Genomic DNA, 21,995 nt, shown 5'->3' on the forward strand with positions numbered 1-21,995 from the left:
AATGTCAGCTCCAAAGGAAGAGGCAAAGGCAAAAATGAACAAATCCTTAGACTGCAAACTGCACAGATCAGGCACAGAAGAGATTCATGCAGAATGGACAGTAAAAAATGTGTTGTAGCAAAAATTGCATTTGTGGCACGAGCACAATCTACTGGGTTCAGGCACTGTGCAGCACCAGGCAATTAAAACTCTGTGCACTATATCTGTGTGCACAGGGGCTCCCTGCTTGGTCGTTTAGGCTCAGAGACTGTTTATGGTTAGTAAACCTCAGTCTCTTTTCTCTGGACTTACAATTAATCTGATTTGACTGTGCTGTAGATCAGTATTTTGTCTTGTTTGTACACAGCTTGCTTATCTAAAGGGCAGCTGATATTTTTATGTGCATACCTAAGGGACTTCTAAACATATGGTTCTTACACCATGCCATCTATTTCTATTTCAGCCTGGACAGTTTTAGACGGTACAGCCTTGCTACATGTAAGAAATGGCCGTAGGAAACAACACTCAACGAAGTTATTCCATCATCCCGTGTTTTATATTTGTTGAGGTAGGTGTATTTATTTACCTTTACAGAAAAACTGGAATTGTAGCAGTTTTATGCTGAGAACTTGGATTATTTTATAGAATTATTTACTCTTATGATTGATAATGAAATTTTTATAGCAGAAACATTGGTAAAGAATAAGTTATGCAACGTGTTTCTTAAATAGGAAGCCATAGGACAAGAAGCTTCATCTATGGGGTCCAAAATAATTGTGTCTTACTAGATTTCTTTTATTTTCAGTGGTGATTTGAATATATTGTTAATTATGAATGCAACATTTTGATTAAATTGTTTCTTTAAAAAATCAATAACATTATTTCAAGAATTCAATAAACAAGGTTTATAGATGATGTTATTGACCTTTGGCCTTGGATCCAATATAAAGAAGAAAATTTCTTAGAGTTGACTATCTTCACTGGGCATTTTTTTTTACTGGGATATTGAGAACTTATATAGTGTGCAATTTTTTGGGTTTTAAATGATTTTGTTGAGATGCCCCAACGTTAGGCCAGCAAACAATTTGTCCAGCGTCTTTTGGTTAAACTTCTTAGCATCCTTTCCCCACTGTACCTCCCTTTCCATAATGTTTGCTATAGAAGAGACAAAGAGATGAAAATTTTAGGTAATTTGGAATAATATGATGAAAAAAGCTACTCCAGGTTTTCACAAAATAAGGTATTGATTTGCCAGAGATGATATTATTTTTGCCTTCTTCAAGAGAAAGGGCATCTAACACATTGGTTTTTATCCAGAAAATTGTGTTTAAAATATGATGATGTGAAGAGCTGACTTGCCGGGGACCAGCCCCGGCTGATCCAGGGAATTCGAAGCGGGGACAGTGTTGGCGAGGATCAGGAAACAACTGCTTAATTAAACGTTTATTAAGGATATAAAGAGTGGTGAAATAAGGATAGTTCAGCAAAGAAATTCAGTGAAGAAAAGAGGCTGAATAAAATTCCAAAGCAGGGAATTTACGTCACCTACGAAGGCCGCAGGCGTCCTCCCGTTCTCCCGAAGGAGAGGAGACACTAAGGCCTCCCCGGTCAGATCTTAGAAGCCCAGGCAAAATTAGTAGGCTTGACGAGCTTCCCTGCCTCAGAGGAAAAGTTAAGCTAGAAGGTGAAAGAAAGAACGACATGGGGAGACCAAATTCCGGTGAACAAGGCCCGCACTTTATTTTCCAATGTAGTTTTTATACCTTAAGTTATGCATAGAGGATAATGGGGGAAGGGGTAGAGTCTTGCAGTAAGCCAGGCTTTCTTCCTGCAAACTTATCATATGCAAAAGTTTAGGTGATTTGCATCATCTTCTGGCCCGGAGGCCTTTTTCTCTAAAGGTGATTATTCTAAAGTCAGGCGCCAGCCTCCAAAAAGCATTAGATAAATTCGCATTCCTACAGAGCAAAGGTGTGGTGGGCTATAACAAGAAAAAGAATTAACTCAAGGGTCCCAGGTTACAAACATTAAAGCTACTACTTACACCAATTATATTAATCAATACACTGCCAGGGACACAGCAGGTAAGGGATATGGAGACTTAGCAGCAAATATTGGCCCAACAAGTGAAAATCCCTTCACCAATACAATTTCTAATCAATCTTTTAACTGCTCAAAGGAATCTGTATTTAGACAGTTTAGAACATCTCATGACTCTCACAGTTGGGAGGCTCTGAACAATCACGTGTGGCCGGAAAAACCTATTCAGGCAGGCTAGAGGATTTCCAAAGGAGTTTGTAGGTTGAAACACTGTCGCACCCAGGAATTATTAACTGGAGCTGTAAGCTAACTCTTTTTTCAGAGAGAGGTAGTGGGGGACAGCCCCCCATAAAGTCAGAGGTGTAGGTGAGAGCACAAAGCAGAAAGTAGGCAGACTCTGGTTTTGGGGGTAGATTGCTCGAGAATTTCCAGGGAGACTCCTGAGGCTCGATCCCGCCTTTGCGTATGTCAAGCCTCCTTCCTCATGACCTTTGCCATGGGCGGAGCTCGCTCCCCACACTGAAAAGTAAATGTCCTGAGTTTCCTTTCTGGTAGCAGCTTGCATAGTCTCTCCATCCTAAGGTTCGGCTGTAGCATGTTCTTACATAATCAGGCAGGAGACCTTTTTGGCTTTGAGTATGGGAGGAATATGCATGTTGATCTGTTTTATCGCCTGTATCACTTGAGTTAAACCATTACTGATGCTGGCAAAAATGTACTTTCAGTGCATGTGCTGTTTAACCGTAACCTATGAATCAATGAAATGTTTGGGTTTTTTTTTTTTATCTTCTAGCTCTTGAAATAACTGTAGCTGTCTACATAGTCAGTTGAATGATTTTGATAATATCATCTGCGCCAACTAATAATGTTTGGCTGATCCTTAAGTTTCACTTTATAGATATCCCTTGGTAGTTTAGATGGGCAAATATTACTTGATGATTTATTTTCTGGTGATACCTGTGAACCTATTTGTATTGCAAAACCAGGTGGAAATAGAGATTACATTGGGACAGAAGTGTTGATATAAGTTAAGATACTCAGACGCAAGCTATATCTTTGAAAGAGTAAACAAAGAACTCATCTTTGAAAGGGTAAACAAAGAACTCATCTTTAAACACAGCATATATTCTTAATGCTCTTAATTTGCCATGCAAGGTCAAGAATAACTCCTTTCAGTCAATATCTCTATATTATATCTATTGTGGGTTCTAGTTGCTGTTGTTCATATTGAAATCGTGACGAATAAAAAGGAGCCCTCTCTCCCACTGATCATGGGAAAAGGATAGAAGTGTTTGACACTATGGTTTTCAATGTTAAAACTCTGACTCTTTTGTCACAACAAAAATAAAATTTTAAAGTGATCTTGCCTGGAGAATCTCAGGGACGGGAGAGCCTAGTGGGCTGCCGTCTATGGGGTCGCACGGAATCGGACACGACTGAAACGACTTAGCAGCAACAGCAACGGAGGAGATTTAGAATAAGTCATCTGTCATCATCCTTATCCTCCTGGCTCAGTTTGGTTCAGTTGCTCAGTCGTGTCCGACTCTTTGTGACCCCATGAACCTCAGCACACCAGGCCTCCCTGTCCATCACCAACTCCCAGAGTCCACCCCAACCCATGTCCATCCCCCTGGTAGCAGTTTTATTTTAAATTTTCTTAAAAGTTGAACCAAACCTTAAAGTAAGCGGCTGAATTTATTGGCTGGAAGCTCTGTGTCTAAAGATTGTCAGGCCTCTAGTCTGTGAATGATGAGCTTGACAAGTAGAGCAAACCACAGAAGACATCATTTAATCTTTCTATGCCTTAACCTGTCACAAAATAAATACAAGTCTAAAAATCTTGGAAAGGAAAGAGAGTTTATTCTTTATATTGCTGTGTTATTGTTCTTGCTTTGCATAGAAGTTTAAGACATATCAGTGACTTCTCTGAAACAAGGAGGAGAAAGAAAAAAGAGGACATGAAGTATCAATAGAATAAAGTAGAAACTGAAAGGGAAAGAGGTGAAAAGTGGCCTTCATGATTCTCACGTATTTCATTCATTAAACACTTTTTGTTATAAACACCCCATGTTTGTTGCTGCACTATTTATAATAATCAAGGTATAGAAACAACCTTAGTGTCTGATAGTAGATTAATGGATAATGCAATTGTGGTTTGTAGATATATGTGTGTGTGGTGTGTATATATATATATTTCCCCCCCCAATGGAGTATTATTCAGCCATCAAAAAGAATTAAGATACTGTCATTTGTGACAGCATATATGGATCCCAAGGGCATTATGCTAAGTGAAACCAGTCAAAGACAAATACTTTATGATTGTTGAATCTAAATATGTGGAATACATATGTGGAATTTAAAAAGGAAAATAAAAGTTCATAAATACAGAGCAGATTTGTGGTTTCCAGATGTGGGGGCACAGTGAGGAGGACAGAAATGGGTGGAGGGAGTCAAAATGCTAAAAAAAAATAAGTTTCTTCTGAGATTGGGCAACAAAATTTTGAGTAAGATCCAGTGGGAACAAAAGAAATGAAATAAAAGAAAATACTTAGTTTACCTACATTATTCCAGGCATTATAATAGGGATATCAGAAAACTTGATCAAAAGTATAACTTGCTGTACAAAATCTTAATGATGTACAAATATAGAAGAGGGGGGGGAAAATCACACATCATCAAAATGCCCAGATGCAGCAATGACTATCACTGTAATATATTTCCTTTTACTCTTTTAAACATATGGTCTTATTAAATGCTGAATAATTATAAAAGAACATTTATTACATATGTTTAAGACATAAGGAATAGAAACACAATTTAAACATCAGTGGATCCACCACCCAGTTAGTAAGCCAGAACTTCTGAAATCTCTGCTGCCCTTCCCAGATCCCAGCCCTTTCATCCCGAATAGCATCAAGGTGTTTTCAATTTTGTTGTTTTCACTTAACTTTTCTTTATAGTTTTACCACATATGTATTAAGCAATTTCACATAGTCCAAACTGTACCCATTTCTTTTTTTTTTTAACATTTAAAATCACACATCTTTATTGAGACATCACTTATATATCATAAATATTACCCATTTAAATTGGTTTTTTTTTTTTAATTTTTTATTCCTTTATTTCTCATGTGTTCCCCATCCTGAACCCTCCTCCCTCCCCCTCCCCATACCATCCCTCTGGGTCGTCCCAGTGCAACAGCCCCAAGCATCCAGCATCGTGCATTGAACCTGGACTGGCATCTCGTTTCATACATGACATTTCACATGTTTCAATGCCATTCTCCCAAATCTTCCCACCCTCTCCCTCTCCCACAGAGTCCATAAGCCTGTTCTATACATCAGTGTCTCTTTTGCTGTCTCGTATACAGGGTTATCGTTACCATCTTTCTAAATTCCATATATATGCGTTAGTATACTGTATTGGTGTTTTTCCTTCTGGCTTACTTCACTCTGTATAATAGGCTCCAGTTTCATCCACCTCATTAGAACTGATTCAAATGTATTCTTTTTAATGGCTGAGTAATACTCCATTGTGTATATGTACCACAGCTTTCTTATCCATTCATCTGCTGATGGACATCTAGGTTGCTTCCATGTCCTGGCTATTATAAACAGTGCTGCGATGAACATTGGGGTACACGTGTCTCTTTCCCTTCTGGTTTCCTCAGTGTGTATGCCCAGCAGTGGGATTGCTGGATCATAAGGCAGTTCTATTTCCAGTTTTTTAAGGAATCTCCACACTGTTCTCCATAGTGGCTGTACTAGAGAATGTATTACTTTTACAGACGGAAAAACATCTCCCAGCTAAGATGAAAAGTTGGCAGGAAAAAGATGAATGTTTTTAGAAATGAACCTCATATTGGAATGTTAAAAAAAAAAAAAAAGAAAATTTAGGTGAGATATCTTACTGGTCTTTCTGCATAAGAAAAAAACAGCATTTTTTTTTTTTTTAAAGTATAACTTGGTAAAAATGTCAACATGATCAATAAGTATCTTTCCACTGTTGTTTTTAATTATGAAGTAATTCAAACAGAGAAAATAATATAGCAGACATCACTGTACTACCATCAAGACCAAATCTTAAAATTTGCTACATATACTTCAGATATTTTTTTCATGGAATGTAAAATATTCCAGATATGGCTGAAGTCCTACTGTTCTAGACACAGAAGTAACTACTGCTGCTGCTAAGTCGCTTCAGTCGTGTCCGACTCTGTGCAACCCCATAGACAGCAGCCCACCAGGCTCCCCCGTCCCTGGGATTCTCCAGGCAAGAACACTGGAGTCGGTTGCCATTTCTTTCTCCAGTGCAGAAAAGTGAAAAGTGAAAGTGAAGTCGCTCAGTCGTGTCTGACTCTTAGCAACCCTACGGACTGCGGCCGACCAGCATCCTCCGTCCATGGGATTTTCCAGGCAAGAGTACTGGAGTGGGGTGCCATTGCCTTCTCCAAAGTAACTACAGTTGACCCTAAACATTGTGCATTTGGACTGTACAATTCCACTTATATGCAGATGTTTTTCAATAATAAATACTACAGTACCAAGAGCCCATGGTTGATTGAATCTGTGGAAGTGGAGGAACCTTGGATATGGAGGGCTGACTATAAGTTATACATGGATTAACCCCTGCATTGCTCAAGGGTCAGTTTGTATGTGAAGTTAGAGGCTTTATTCTCCTGCATAATTCTTATACGTATTTTCATATTTTCCCTACATGTCCACATATTCATAAATTATATTTTAGGGAGAGTTTAGATAAATAATCATATTGAACCTACTTTTTGCAACTTAACTTTTCATTCAACATTATGTTTCTGAGTTTATTCAGATTGGCAAGTCATTCTTTTAATTATTGCCTTTTATCCCATTATGTGAATATATATCAATTCTTACTGAAGGATGGTTTGGTTGATTCTTTCTTATTTTCTTAATGCTTTATACCTGTATAGCTTTTTATTTTTTTGCAGAAAGTATCCTTATTTCTGTCTCTGTATGCAGGTGTACAAGGGCTTTCCTTGGATTGACACCTAGCACTGGAATGACAAAAGATGACTACATTTTCCTGTTTTGTTTCTTCATTATAGAAACAATATTGGTATTTTTCTACCAGTTTTCTTAAAAAAACTTTGCTAAACTTTATTATTATTAGTTTTACTTGTGACTGTATATTTCTTACATTTTTTTTCAGACAGTTATATCCCCTGAAGGTATTGAACCCAGGCTCCCTGCATTGGGAGTGTGGAGTCCTAGCCACTGGACCACCAGGGATGTCCCTGAATTTACTGATATTTAATCCTCCTGTATGTTGAATCTGCCATCTCTAGCTCATAGTGGATTGTTTCTTTGTAATTATTTTTAGCTCATTTTTGGCAGAGCTAAAATTCTTCTATAATAATTCATGTGGGTCTTAGGTTTTAAGAGTATTTCTTTGGGAAGATTTTATATTCATGTTTCTCTTGGGTTTATGTTTCTATATTAATTAGTCAAATTTTCATAATTTCACAGTATTATTCATCAAAGTTCATCTTCCTTGTAGTCTCCCTTTGCCAGCAGGTGGATTTATACAGAACACTGTTCTGAAGTGTCAAAAGCACGCTTTCAGGAATTCTGACTTTTACACAGGAGTCTCAGTTCCAACTCAGGTCCTTAGAATGTCTTATCCTCATGGGCATTAAACCCCAAACCTTCTTACTGAGACTGCCATGTACCCCTTTCTCTATTCCTGTTTAGGTTCACTGTGTCATCACTTTACTCAGTTACCACTCCTGCCTTCAGTACCCTTTTGGATTCAGCTCATCTATGAATTAAAAAGAAAGAAAAAGGCTGACCATCATTTGTAGGTGTTTGTGGTAGAATCTTTGCATGACTTTTTTGTTCCACGAATGCGTTCACTCATTCAGCACTCATATTTTTAGTGCGTATTTTTCTTCCCCAAATCATTATGTGTTTTGCCCTTTTTTGCGCACTTGACATACTGTGTTTCTGTAACTTGTATCTCATCAAGGTTTTTTGCAGGTCCGTGGTTATTGGGCCAAGTTTAACATGCGTAGGGGATGGAGGGTGGGGATGAGAGACACACAGAGCTCTCATGTGTATTTTCTTGGTGATTTTAACTCTATGAGCATAAAATTTTATTTGTGGTAGTTGGTGAGGAGAATAGATGCCAACCAGCCTCTAAAATTCAAACTTGCTGATATAGTAGGAGGTTGTTTGAGACCCACCCAGAAGGCTGAAACAGTGGTAGAGAGGCTGAAAAAGCAGCATGCAGCAGGCACTATCTCACGGTGCTAACATGTCAGGAGAGCATTGCTTTAGGTAATCCTTGAATGTCACGAACCAAAATGAAGGTTTAAGATATCGCTGGAGAGAGAGCAAAGTTGTAGATTAGGAGAGTATCTAGAGAAAGTAATGGGCTGAAAGGAGGGAATTAACGGTGGGAGGACAGCAGAATAGATTGAGAAGCATGATATGCAGTGGGCAATGCAGGTAGTGCCAGAAACCGAGCCCTTAAATGTTAGAAATTCAGAAAAATGTCTCAAGTACATCTTCCAGCTAATCCTTAAAATGTACCTTTCCATGCTGGCTAAAGCCTGTTAAATGGAAAGCCCTTGACAAGAAAATAATGACTTGATTGACCAGAATACAAACTTTTCTGTCACCAATGAGAGGGAACTTCAGAATCACTAAAAATCGAATATGGTCCACAGTAGTCCTTCTGGCCGGCTTTTGGCTCTTTGCTGATCTTGTTCTAGTACTGCAAGTAGTAGAGCAACTGCTGAACTAGACAAAAGCTTAGAAAAGTCAGAGCAGCAGGGAGAGCAGTAGAAGTTTACCAGCCTGTAACATGAGGACATGGGGGACACCTACTTCCCATCCTCATTTTTATTCCTTGAACTCAATATTAATTTTTGGTGAGGATAAATGTACAACAAAGTAGCTTCCAAAAAGTGATCAAAATAATCAAATATTCTTTGTGATTTTTATTCTTAGTCCCTGTTTCTCTCTCTCTCCCTCTGCCTTCCCTACCTCCCTCTCTGCCTTTTAGTCTATTTCTGATCCCTTTTCTCTGTCATTTTAGCAATACCTCTCATGCTTGAGGATCTAAAATGGAGAATCTCTCTGAGGGGAAACCACACTCAAATTTGTGACTGAAGTATAATTTTTCCCTAAAAATAAGAACACAAGTTGTTTGAGATCTCCCATGTTCCCCAAATCAATACCTAACTCTATTTTTGCAAATTACTTAGGGCTGAAATACCCTTTTTGCAAATCTTTCCAGGTATCAGTCAGTGGACACCTCTTGAGACAGTTTCACTGCATGCTCTATAAACTTGTGAAAAATTCAGTCAAATCTCTTTCAAACATATTTGTGCTAACAGCAAAACTCTAAATGGAACTTGGCTTCCTTGGCAGACAGTATTAAGTATCAGGACTTGGACATAATGAATGTAATCATTGCTTGATATGAACAAACGTGACAGTTTTATCATTTTGATGGTTGCTTGTACTTGCAGTGGTTACTGCCTTTTCTTGACAACTCATTTTTCTCAGCTGGAACCTACTGGGTGATTGTCATAAATCCCAGACTGAAGATAAATACTCTCATGAAGTTCTGCAAGAACTTGATTCTGAGTGTCTTTCTCCAGGGCCAGACGTTAAGGAGTTCCCCTCGTCTTTTCTGGACAATGAGTGCCATTTCAATGTCTCGCTTGTTTCACGTCCCTCCGATTTTAAAGGAAGGGTTGCTTGGCTTTGCTTTCTGCTGTTTACTTGGCAGGTGCAAAGATTTAGCAGCTGTGATTGCCTTGTTTCTGAGTCTTAAATTGCATTTATATTTAAGTCACATTGAGATCTTTTTCTCCTTAAAAAAACTCAAAACTGCTGGTTCTTATAAGGAGAAAGTATCAAATCTTATCCTCGTACAGAGTAAAGTAGAACAAGAAAATAACTTGATGTCAGAAGCAGTGAGTTTGAGTCCTGGCTCTGCCATTTATTGCTTCTATAAACCTGGGTTCCTTCTTTGGCCCTCAGTTGCTTCATCTTTGAAGTGGAAATAAAAATAACTTGTTCCTGAACACTTTTGAGAAATGAGGTAATGCATCTGAAAGTGATGGTCAAGTAATAAGTGGTTAAAAGTGTTAGCACAAAAATAATTTAAAATAATAACTTCTACCCACAATAAAGCAGAAAAAAAAACAGCAAAGATGAAAAATAAAACTAATCAAACACACACACACACAAACACTAAAACCCTGACAATTAGGGAGGAAGTCTGGCAGTTTTATCCCCAAATATGCAACATCGCTGGGTTTAGGGGCATAATGTTTTTAGAATATATTGAGATGTTATTGGATGTGGTGTTTTAAAAGCAATGAACAATCCGTGGTCTTTTTAACAATTGCAGTGATAAATGCACATTATAAAGTAGTTTCCCATGCTTTTCCTTATTTAATCATTATTTTGACTAGTGTTTGCAGTACTGGGGTAAAAGGACAATGCCCATTTTTAGGTATCTATTTTTCATAGTATCAAAATACCAATATTGATTTTAAAAATTAAATATGGTTACCATCACCCTTGGAGAAGGCAATGGCACCCCACTCCAGTACTCTTGCCTGGAAAATCCCATGGATGGAGGAGCCTGGTAGGCTGCAGTCCATGGGGTCGCGAAGAGTTGGACACAACTGAGTGACTTCACTTTCACTTTTCACTTTCCTGCATTGGAGAAGGAAATGGCAACCCATTCCAGTGTTCTTGCCTGGAGAATCCCAGGGATGGGGGAGCCTGGTGGCTGCCGTCTATGGGGTCACACAGAGTTGGACACGACTGAAGTGACTTAGCAGCAGCAACCATCACCCTTTATCCTTGTCATCATATGCCCTTCCCAATGAATGAAGTCTCCTCTATTCTTCAGCATTGAGTCTCTCCAAGGTGAATATCTTGGGATCAAGGTCCCAGTTAAATCTTCATGAGGGGAAAAAAAAGTTAAGAATGAAAAAATGAATCTGGCTCCAGAGGTCAAAAGATCAAGAGCAAGAAATATAGTTCTGGGGAAAATCAGATGGTTGGACTCCAAGACCAATGAGGAGCCTAGGGAACCTCCCAGCCCCTTCTTTCTCTGACCCCTTACCATACCCTCCTCCTGTTTTTCTTACTGGTCTACTCCTCCTCCCACCTACCCTTTCAAACTAATGAAAAGCCCAATCTAACTCCAGGGGAGGGGGGAGTTATAAATCTCCAAGAAATATAAGAAAAGATGAGCAAACTCACTGGTAATCTAAAAGTGATAATGGTTATAACTATACCATGAAGGAATTTTGAATAGAGCAGGGATGAGGTCAGAATGAGGGCAGCTTTGCTCTTGTCAACATTTTAATGAACTATATAACTCTCTGCATGAATCTCATGATGTAAGTTAGTCAGATTTCAGATTTTTTGAAAATCCCCTAATGTGTTATACTATTGTGCTCAGTTGCTAAGTTTTGTCGGACTCTGTGCAACTCCATGGACTGTAGCCCACCAAGCTCCTCTGTCCATGGGATTTTCCAGTCAGGAATACTGGAATGGGTTGGCATTTCCTTCTCCAGGAGATCTTCCTGACTGAAGGATCGAACCCTCATCTTCTGCATCTCCTGCATTGGCAGGCTGATTCTTTACCATTGAGCCACCTGGGAAGCCCGTTATACCACTAAATATATCATATTTGACATTTGCATGGTGTTCTGTTATAAAACTGGAGTCCTGAAAAACATCAATAGGAAAATATTGACTTTTTTCAATAGAAATATGTCTTCTAAAATTTCAAAATGAAGAAACTGAGATACAGAGAAGTTAATTGGCTTACTCAAGGCCACACAGCCAATAGGTGTTAAACTTGGGATTTTAATTCATCATACCTTCATATCTTATGTTCTTTTCACTGCATATATGTAGACATGATAATCACTGGCCTCCTGGTCACATGGAAGGAGGGAACTTTCTCCTCTGGAGAAAATAATGTAGGGTAAGGAAGTCCTTTCAGAGGCCAGAATCCAAACAGAAATGATGAAGTGTGAATTTCCCTTTCTACAAGCTTCCGTGCTTTATGAGCTTAACGAGTATTTTTATGTTTCGGTTCAGTTCAGTTCAGTTCAGTCGCTCAGTTGTGTCCAACTCTTTGCGACCCCATGAATCGCAGCACGCCAGGCCTCCCTGTCCATCACCAACTCCCGGAGTTCACTCAGACTCACGTCCATCGAGTCGCTGATGCCATCCAGCCATCTCATCCTCTGTCGTCCCCTTCTCCTCCTGCCCCCAATCCCTCCCAGCATCAGAGTCTTTTCCAATGAGTCAACTCTTCACATGAGGTGGCCAAAGTACTGGAGTTTCAGCTTTAGCATCATTCCTTCCAAAGAAATCCCAGGGCTTATCTCCTTCAGAATGGACTGGTTGGATCTCTTTGCAGTCCAAGGGACTCTCAAGAGTCTTCACCAATACCACAGTTCAAAAGCATCAATTCTTCGGCACTCAGCCTTCTTCACAGTCCAACTCTCACATCCATACGTGACTACTGGAAAAACTATAGCCTTGACTAGATGGACCTTTGTTGGCAAAGTAAATGTCTCTGCTTTTGAATATGCTATCTAGGTTGGTCATAACTTTCCTTCCAAGGAGTAAGCATCTTTTAATTTCATGGCTGCAGTCACCATCTGCAGTGATTTTGGAGCCCAAAGAAATAAAGTCTGATGCTGTTTCTACTGTTTCCCCATCTATTTCCCATGAAGTGATGGGACCAGATGCCATGATCTTCGTTTTCTGAATGTTGAGCTTTAAGCCAACTTTTTCACTCTCCAATTTCATTTCATCAAGAGGCTTTTTAGTTCCTCTTTACTTTCTGCCATAAGGGTGGTATCATCTGCATATCTGAGGTTATTGATATTTCTCCCAGCAATCTTGATTCCAGCTTGTGTTTCTTCTAGTCCAGCATTTCTCATGATGTACTCTGCATATAACTTAAATAAGCAGGGTGACAATATACAGCCTTGACGTACTCCTTTCCTATTTGGAACCAGTCTGTTGTTCCATGTCCAGTTCTAACTCTTGCTTCCTGACCTGCATATAGGTTTCTCAAGAGGCAGGTCAGGTGGTCTGGTATTCCCATCTCTTTCAGAATTTCCCACAGTTTATTGTGATCCACACAGCCAAAGGCCTTGGCATCGTCAATAAAGCAGAAATAGATGTTTAAATCCAAGTAATTCTTATCTAGAACTCTTTCAAAGTAGGGCATTTTAAAAAATTTGTTATTGGATTATAGATGATTTAAAATTTTGTATTACTTCCTGCTGTACAGCAAAGTGCCATTCAGTTGTGATTACTGCAACTTTGTAGCATAGTCTAAAGTTAGGGAGCCTGACTGCTCCAGCTCCATTTTGTTTTTCAGGATTGCTTTGACTATTCAGGGTTTTTTGTGATTCCATACAAATTGTAAAATTTTCTGTCCTAAGTCTGTGAAAAATGTCATTGGCAGTTGGAAAGGAATTACATTGAATCTGAGGGTTGCTTTGGGTTGTAAATCATTTTCCAATCCAAGAGCATGGTATATCCCTCCATCTGTTGGTGTTGTCTTTGATTTCTTTCATCAGTTGCTTATAGTTTTTTGTATACAGGTCTTTTGCCTCATTAAGTAGGTTTATTCTTAAATATTTTATTCTTCTTGTTGCAGTGGAACATGAGTTTGTTTCCTTAATTTTTCTTTCTGATATTTTGTCCTTTTGTGTATAGGAATGCAAGAGATTTCTATGTATCAATTTTGTATCCTGCAACATTACCAAATTCATTGATGAGCTATAGTAGTTTTTTGGTTAGCATCTTTAGGATTTTTTGTGTATATTATTATGTCCTCTGCAAACTGTGACAGTGTTACTTCTTTTTTTCAAGTTTGGATTTATTTTTTTCTTCTTTGATTGCCGTGACTAGGACTTCCAAAACTATGTTGAATAAAAGTGGCAAGAGTGAACACCCTTTCTTTTCCCTGCTCTTAGAGGAAATGTTTTTAGGTTTTCACTGTTGAGTATGACGTTTGCTGTGGATTTGTTATATACGGTCCTTATTATGTTGAGGTAAATTCCATACGTGTACACTTTCTGGAGAGTGTTATTATAAATTAGTGTTGAGTTTTGTCAAAAGCTTTTTCTGCATCTATTGAGATGATCGTCTAGGTTTTGTTCTTCAGTTTGTTAATATGACATATCACATTAATTGCTTTGAATAAATGAAAGAATCCTTGCATCCCTGAGATAAATGTCACTTGATCACAGTGTATGATCCTTTTAATGTGTTGTATTCAGTTTGCTAGTATTTGTTGAGGATTTTTGTGTCTGTGTTCATCAGTGATATTGGCCTGTAATTTTCTGTTTTGTGATATATTTGTCTGATTTTTGAATCAGTGATGGTGGCCTTATAGAATGAGCTTGGGAGTGTTCCTTCCTCTGAAATTTTTTGGATGAGTTTCAGAAGGGTAGGCGTTAACTCTTCTTTAAATGTTTGATAGAATTTACCTGTGAAGTCATCGTTTCCTGAACTTTTATTTGTTGGAAACTTTCCATCACAATTTCAATTTCAGTACTTGTGTTTGGTCTGTTCATATTTTCTATGTCTTCCTGGTTCAGTGTTAGAAGGTTATACCTTTCTAAGAATTTGTCCATTTCTTCTAGGTTGTCCCTTTTATTGGTGTGCAGTTGCTTATAATAGTCTCTTATTCTTTGAATTTCTGTGGTGTCAGTTGTAATTTCTCCTTTTTCATTTATAATTTTATTGACTCAAGTCCTCTCTTTTTCTTAATGAGTCTGGCTAAAGATTTATCAATTTTGTTTATCTTCACAAAGAACTAGCTTTTAGTGTCATTCATCTTTGCTATTATTTTCTTCATCTCTATTTCATTTCTTTCTGCTCTGATCTTTGATTTCTTTCCCTCTACTCACTTTGGGTTTTGTTTGTTCTTCTTTCTCTAGTTGCTTTAGGTGTAAGGTTATGTTGTTTATTTGGGATTTTTGTAGTAAGATTGTACTGCTGTAAACTTTCTTCTTAAAACTGCTTTTTCTGTGTCCCATAAGTTTTGGATCATTATGTTTTCATTGTTATTTGCCTCTAGATATTTTTTTTATTTCCTCTTTGATTTCTTCAGTGATACATTGGTTGTTTAGTAATATATTCTTTAGCCTCCATGTGTTTCTGCTTCTTACAGTTTTTTTCCTGTAATTTATTACTAATCTCATAGTGTATGGTCAGAAAAGCTGTTTGATATGATTTCAGTTTTCTTAAATTTACTGAGACTTGGTTTGTGGACCAAGATGTGATCTATCCTGGAGAATTTTTCACGTACACTCGAGCAGAAAGTGTTTTCTGCTGCTTTTGGATAAAATGCCGTATAAATATCAATTTAGTCTATCAAGTCTAATGTGTCATTTAAGGCTTGTGTTTCCTTATTATATTCTGTCTGGATGATCTGTCCATTGGTGTAAGTGGAGTGTTAAAGTCCCCCACTAATATTGTGTTACTGTTGATTTCCCCTTTTATGACTGTTAGCATTTGCCTTATGTATTGAGGTGCTCCTATGTTGGGAGCATATATATTTATAATTGTTATGTCTTCTTGGATTGATCCCTTGATCATTATGTAGTGTCTTTCCTTGTCTGTCTCTTATACCAGTCTTTATTTTAAAATCTATTTTGTCTGATTTGAGTACTGATACTCTAGCTTTCTTTTGGTTTCCATTTACATGGAATATCTTTTTTCCATCCCTTCACAAAGTAGGGCATTTTATTTGGAGGTTTAGGTTAGCTGATAATAATCAGAAAACCCTTTGACTGTAATAACTGCTGTTAAATAATTTTCTTTTAAACTTGTATTTTGAATGATCAGAAACATACTCTACATAATAGAAAATAATATCTTTCAAGTACTCAGCTATATAAAACCTTAAATTTTGGCATTATGTGGTTCAGATTTAAAATAATAATAAGACATCACTGATACAGTTGAAGCTCCTATGTACTCTTCCTTTATGGGATCCCATTTTCTTCTTTGTCTCTCCAGAGGCAACCACTAAGCTAAATTTGTTGGATATAGTTTTCTAAGCTTTGAACACTTATATAATATGTGTCCACTTTGTGCGTTAGTAAGTTAGAAAGGCTGAACAATTATATTTCTTTTTTAATGTTAAAGTACTTGATCATGAGTTGTGTTTACATGCTGTTCTATTATAGGTGTAGATATTTAGGAGATTGAACCAAACACATAATGTCCATGGATTTATATGATAGGTTGGCATTTTAAAATAATCCCAGCTAAAATTGACTCTAACAGTAGTATGGGATAGGTTTTGGCACAATAACAGGCAGTTATTGTGGTTAACACACAAGCTGATTTCTCACACTGCAGATTCTTTGTGGTTGGTAGGTGGGCTCTGCCCATCCCAGTCACTGAGACCTTTCCTGTTGGAGGCATCAGCTCAACATGTTCCCATAATCACTTTGGCAAACCAGAGCAAACATGGACATTCACAACACAGACTCCAAAGCTTCATATATATAGTTCCGACAAGCTTCTTATGTATAGTTAATATTGGTCACTTCCACCCACATTTCAGCAGCCCAAGCAAGAGAACTGTGGCCACGTCCAAGTTTAAACTGGGTGGGGAAGTACATCCTACAAATGTATCTGAGAGAGAGAGATGCTTTGTAGCCTAAATGATGACCACAATGCCCTTGTGATTTCTTCCTTCCCACTCAAAGTTATGTTCCAAGTTGTTCAGGTAATAAGCTTTACTTAGCCATGTTCTAGATAATAGTGACATTTGCATGTGTTTGCTGAGTTCTTTTGTCAAATGATTTATGCAGTTAATGTGACTGATAGGGACAGTTCCCTGTCACTGGTGTGTTTAAGTAGAGACCGATTTGCCAAGCGGTGGGAGACTGAAGAGATGACTTCAGTACCACACTGTGCTGTGGTTAGTCACTCAGTCATGTCTGACTTTTTGCAACCCCAAGGACTGTAGCCGCTGGGCTCCTCTGTCCACAGGGATTCCCCAGGCAAGAATACTGGAGTGGGTTGCCATGCCCTCCTCCAGGGGATCTTCCCAACCCAGGGATCAAACCCAGGTCTCCCACATTGCAGGCGGATTCTTTACCATCTGAGCCACTAGGGAAGCCCAAGAATACTGGAGGGATAGTCTATCCCTTTTGCAGGGGATCTTCCTGACCCAGGAATCAAACCAGGGTCTCCTGCATTGCAGGTGGATTCTTTTCCAGCTGAGCTACCAGGAAAGCCCCTCAATACCAAACTAGTGACCCTTATTCCCTTATGACCCTGAGTCCCTGCCCTAGTGATACCATCCAAAGATGATAGTCCTAGTGAGAACCATCTACACGCAAGTACCATTTCCGAGGTTTTGCCCAAGAATGCTTTCCTTAATTCATCCACCTACTTTGTGGAGTTTCCAGACCACTTTATTCCCATATGGTATACCATGTGGTAACATGTTCCTTACCAGCTTCGCTGATAATTGACATAGCACCTTAAACCAAGCATCCTTCGTAATGTTAAATGAATGCACCAGTACTTTGATCTTCATAGAATTTTATATGCTGCCTCTATAGGTCATGAGCCCAATCAAGCCAAAATAATAGCAGAGTCTGGAATTAACATGTTACATTTTTTAAGAACTATAAAAGCATCTTGTCCTACTGCTGTGTATTATTTTGCACAGGGTACAGGTGAATTCATTCTTTACTTTGTGATGCCTTTTTTCTTTTATAAAACCCTTTAAATATAATTTGAAGCAGTCTATGCTGTCGTTGAGATGTGTGGCTGGCCAAACTCTTTGCATTTCTCTTGAATCCTAATTCTAAGATTATATCAAGGCTAATTTTTAAGCCAATACAATGTTATGATCATTTACTCTAAAAACAAAACAAAACCCCTTGAATTTGAATCTATTTCACAACATATAAAAGTCTAATTTATAGGAATGCTAAAATAGCAATCTGTAGGGAGAAACAGCTTGGCACTGTGTCCCAAGATCTTCAAGACTTTGTATTCCCCTTTTTACCCCAAAAGCACAATCTGCTTTTTTTTTTTAATTGAAGCATAGTTGATTTACAGTGTTGTGTTAATTTCCACTGCAGAGCAAAGGGATTCAGTTGCACATATGTACATTCCATTATGGTTTATCACAGGATGTTGAATATATTATAGTTCCCTGTGCTATACAGTAGGATCTTGTATATCCATTGTATATATGCTAATTTGCATCTGCTAACCTCAAACTCCCACTCCATGCCTTTCCCACCCCTCCTCCTCCTTGGCAATCACAAATCTGTTCTCACTGTCTATTGCTCACACCTGATCACAGAGGATTCCAGCAGCTCCCTAATCTTCCCCGATTAAGCCTGGAATTGATACCCAGTGCTCATGAAGCAGTCTCTGGGCTCTTGTTACCCAGAGAATTTTGTTGATCAGCTCCAGCCATACATATCTATTTTCTCAAGCAAAGAAGCCACATAAAGGTGCCTCAGCCCTGCCACTGCTGGCTTTGCTGTCATGGGGAATGCTAAAATCTCAGCCACGGGTGGGTGTGGGGGTTAGTCACTCGGTCATGTCCAACTCTTTGCAACCCCATGGACTGTAGCCCTCTAGGCTCTTCTGTCCATGGATGGGTAGCCATTCCATTCTCTGCGGAATCTTCCCAACCCAGGGTTTGAACCTGGGTCTCCTGCATTGCTGAGAGAGGACATCAGAGGGCAGACAGATTGAAACCACAATCACAGAAAACTATCAATCTGATCACATGGACCACAGCCTTATCTAATTCAGTGAAACTGAGCTATGCCATGTGGGGCCACCCAAGATGGACGGGTCATGGTGGAGAGGTCTGACAGAATGTGGTCCACTGGCAAAGGGAACGGCAAACCACTTCAGTATTCTTGCCTTGAGAACACCATGAACAGTATGAAAAGGCAAAAAGATAGGACACTGAAAGATGAACTCCTCAGGTCAGTAGGTACCCAATATGCTACTCAGTGGAGAAATAACTCCTCATTTGAAAAGACCCTGATGCTGGGAAAGATTGAGGGCAGGAGGAGAAGGGAACAACAGAGGATGAGATGGCTGGATGGCATCGATGGCATCACTGACTCAATGGACATGAGTTTGGGTAAACTCTGGGAGTTGGTGATGGACAGGGAGGCCTGGCGTGCTGCGGTTCATGGGCTCGCAAAGAGTCGAACACAACTGAGCGACTGGACTGAACTGAACTTAATTGAACTCTTGCATTACAGGCAGATTCTTTACCATCTGAGCTACCTTTGTCTCTATGGAGGATAGAAAAGAAATTCTGTTCCCAACTCAATGTCTCACTTCATTACCGGAGCATCAGGAGGCTCTGATGTGTCTTTACAACCTTCTGTTCACAGGACTCAGATGTGAATCTGTGTACTCATGGAAGAATCAATGCCTAAAACAGATACATTTGTCTCCTCTATTTGCATTTTTCCTTCCCCCTTTTCCATGCAAATTAGTTCAAAAAATAACATTTTGTAGGCCATCAACTGCATTAACTTCTCAGACATGCTGGGTGTGTTCAGGTCATGGCAGTAGATATTGTAGCCTACCAGCCAGGTAACCTCTCCATTCAAGTTCTGCAGCACAGCTGTAAAATGTGATGCCATTTTGGAAATATGGATATGTAGCTATATAACTAGAAAGAAAAGTATGTGCAAAAGCCAGTGTTTGCCTCTGGATATTGGTATTAAAAGTACATTTTTTTTTTTGCATAGAACTTAATTACTTTTTCTATCAGAAAAAAATAACTTCCGTTTAAGAGTACACTAAGTCACTGATGGGTGTAGTATGAGATATGAAAATACTGTTGTTTAAAGGTAGAACCTGGCTATTTCTTCTGTAGCTTGAAAACTCCTTCACAAAAAACCTGAAGTCTCATTCACTTCTCAATATAGAATTAATTGAAACAATAGTGAAGGTTGTTGTTTCTAACACTGGATTTTTTTTTTTTTTTTACAATACATACTTTGTGTTTATCACTAATAAGAGTGTTGGGAGTATCAATGTAAATATTTATAATCATGCTTCAGTTGTCAGTTTCGTTTAGAAAAACATATTTAAGAAAATATTTGAGTGCTCTGGATTCTTCTCTGCTTATAGATTGGTATATTAGATTGTTCATTATATAAGAGAATAATTGTTCTTATTTTTAGTTTTAAAACTACTGTCTTTTCTACACATATTTGTGCAACTGTATTTTTCTACTCAACTGGCAGCTCTGGCCTGACTGCCTACAGTGGTTTTCTCCTTTGTGCCTGTAATGTGAGTGGAGTAAAGAATCCTTGTCCCACTCCTGCCCCTAGACACTTACCAGCATCAAAAACTTCTCTCCTCACAGCAGCAGCAGTGCTAAATGGGGCCCTAGATCATTGTGCAGATCTCTCTTGTTTCAGATAAAATGATTGAGATTCAGAGAGGTTTAGTGACTTATCAGAACTCACATAGCTGATTATTAACCGAGTTGGCAACCAAAACCTGTAACTCTTGACCCGGTCATAATCAATAGCAAATGAAATTAATTGTTCATAGCCAAATAATTTCAAAAGCAGAAATATAAAAAGCATTTCCAAATATGTACATCAAGAACAACTGTATAATATATAATGTGTTATATCTCAGTCTACTTAATGTAGTATTAGAAGGAGCCTTCAAAAGTGTTAGATCCCAAGGCCTATGGAGATTCCATAACAGCTCTGACTCACCTTCTAAGGGGCCAGGAAGGCATCCTAGAGGAAGCTCATTTAGAGCAGTACTTGAGGACTAGTGAGTCTTCACGCAAGTGAAGGAGGAGGAGGGGTCTTCCAGGACAGAGAGACAGCGTGGCATGGGCCAAGAACTAAGGACCTACAGAGAACTTGAAAAGCTGAAAGAGTTTTTAGTAAGGCTGGAGCTTATAGGGTAAAACAGGGATTAGTGACAGAGAAGAGGCCAGGTCATGAACTGCCTTACAGGCCATAGTAAGCAATGTATTCAACCTCAAGGCTTTGGGAAATCAGGATGCTCCTGGATATTTTTAAGTTTATGAAAGTGAAAAAAATGTATTAGTCTCTCAGTTGTGTATGGCTCTTTGTGACCCCATGGACTGTAGCCCACCAGGCTCCTCTGTCCACGGAGTTTTCCAGGCAAGAATACTAGAGTGGATAGCCATTCCCATCTCCAGGGGATCTTCCCGACCTAGGGATTGAATGCAAGTCTCTTGCATCACAGGTGGATTCTTTACCATCTGAGTCAAGTTTATACACTACCTGATAAAATGAGATGTCAGCAAGAAGTGGTGATGAGAACCTGGAGCTGAGGATAGGAGACATGAGCTCAGGTTTGCACTACATACAATAGATACCATCTCTCCCCAGACGGCAGAATATCATTCTTAGAGAGGTGAACAAGTGTCAAGGTCCTAGGGCCCTCATTGCCGACTCTCCATAATATCAGACAGATGAGAAGAATGTGAAAGGAATGACACTTTATCAAAAAAATTCTGAGCATAGCAAACTGCTTTTAGAAGTACCATGACACCTTTTATCATAACCTAGGAAATTTTGAAAAAGATGGTGTCAACAGTTGGTCTGGCTTTGACGATTTCCAAAGCTGAACAGGTATATATGCAGGCTCCCTGTAACAAAGGCTTAAAGATATTTTTTTCCTAAGAATCCTGACCAACATACCTAGGTACAACGATATCATTTTCTGTTTCAATAACCCCTTTTCTTATTTCCTCCCTCCATTCACTCCTGTTCATCACACCATCTTGTTGGAAAAGCATGATCACTCTAGAATAAGGGTATCTGACAATTTTGCTCTTGACCCATAATCAGATGGATGAATCTATATTTAAAGTGATTTTCCAGAATTAGACTTGCAAAGTGCTAACCCATT

The 21,995-nt window shown here is 38.8% G+C and overlaps 1 protein-coding gene across 6 annotated transcripts in view; it reads left to right on the top strand.

Moving 5' to 3' along the window:
• PLPPR1 (phospholipid phosphatase related 1) overlaps positions 1–21,995 on the top strand; it is a 611,864-nt gene that overhangs the window by 463,626 nt on the left and 126,243 nt on the right. For all 6 annotated transcript variants that reach the window (XM_061426348.1, XM_061426350.1, XM_061426349.1 and 3 more), the window contains one exon: positions 443–547. In XM_061426348.1, coding sequence (XP_061282332.1) covers positions 485–547 — 63 coding nt within the window. In that variant the 5' untranslated portion in view covers positions 443–484. The remainder of the gene's footprint in view (positions 1–442; positions 548–21,995) is intronic.

The sequence above is a fragment of the Bos javanicus genome, chromosome 8 (genome assembly GCF_032452875.1).
Source record: "Bos javanicus breed banteng chromosome 8, ARS-OSU_banteng_1.0, whole genome shotgun sequence".
Lineage (NCBI taxonomy): Eukaryota > Metazoa > Chordata > Mammalia > Artiodactyla > Bovidae > Bos > Bos javanicus.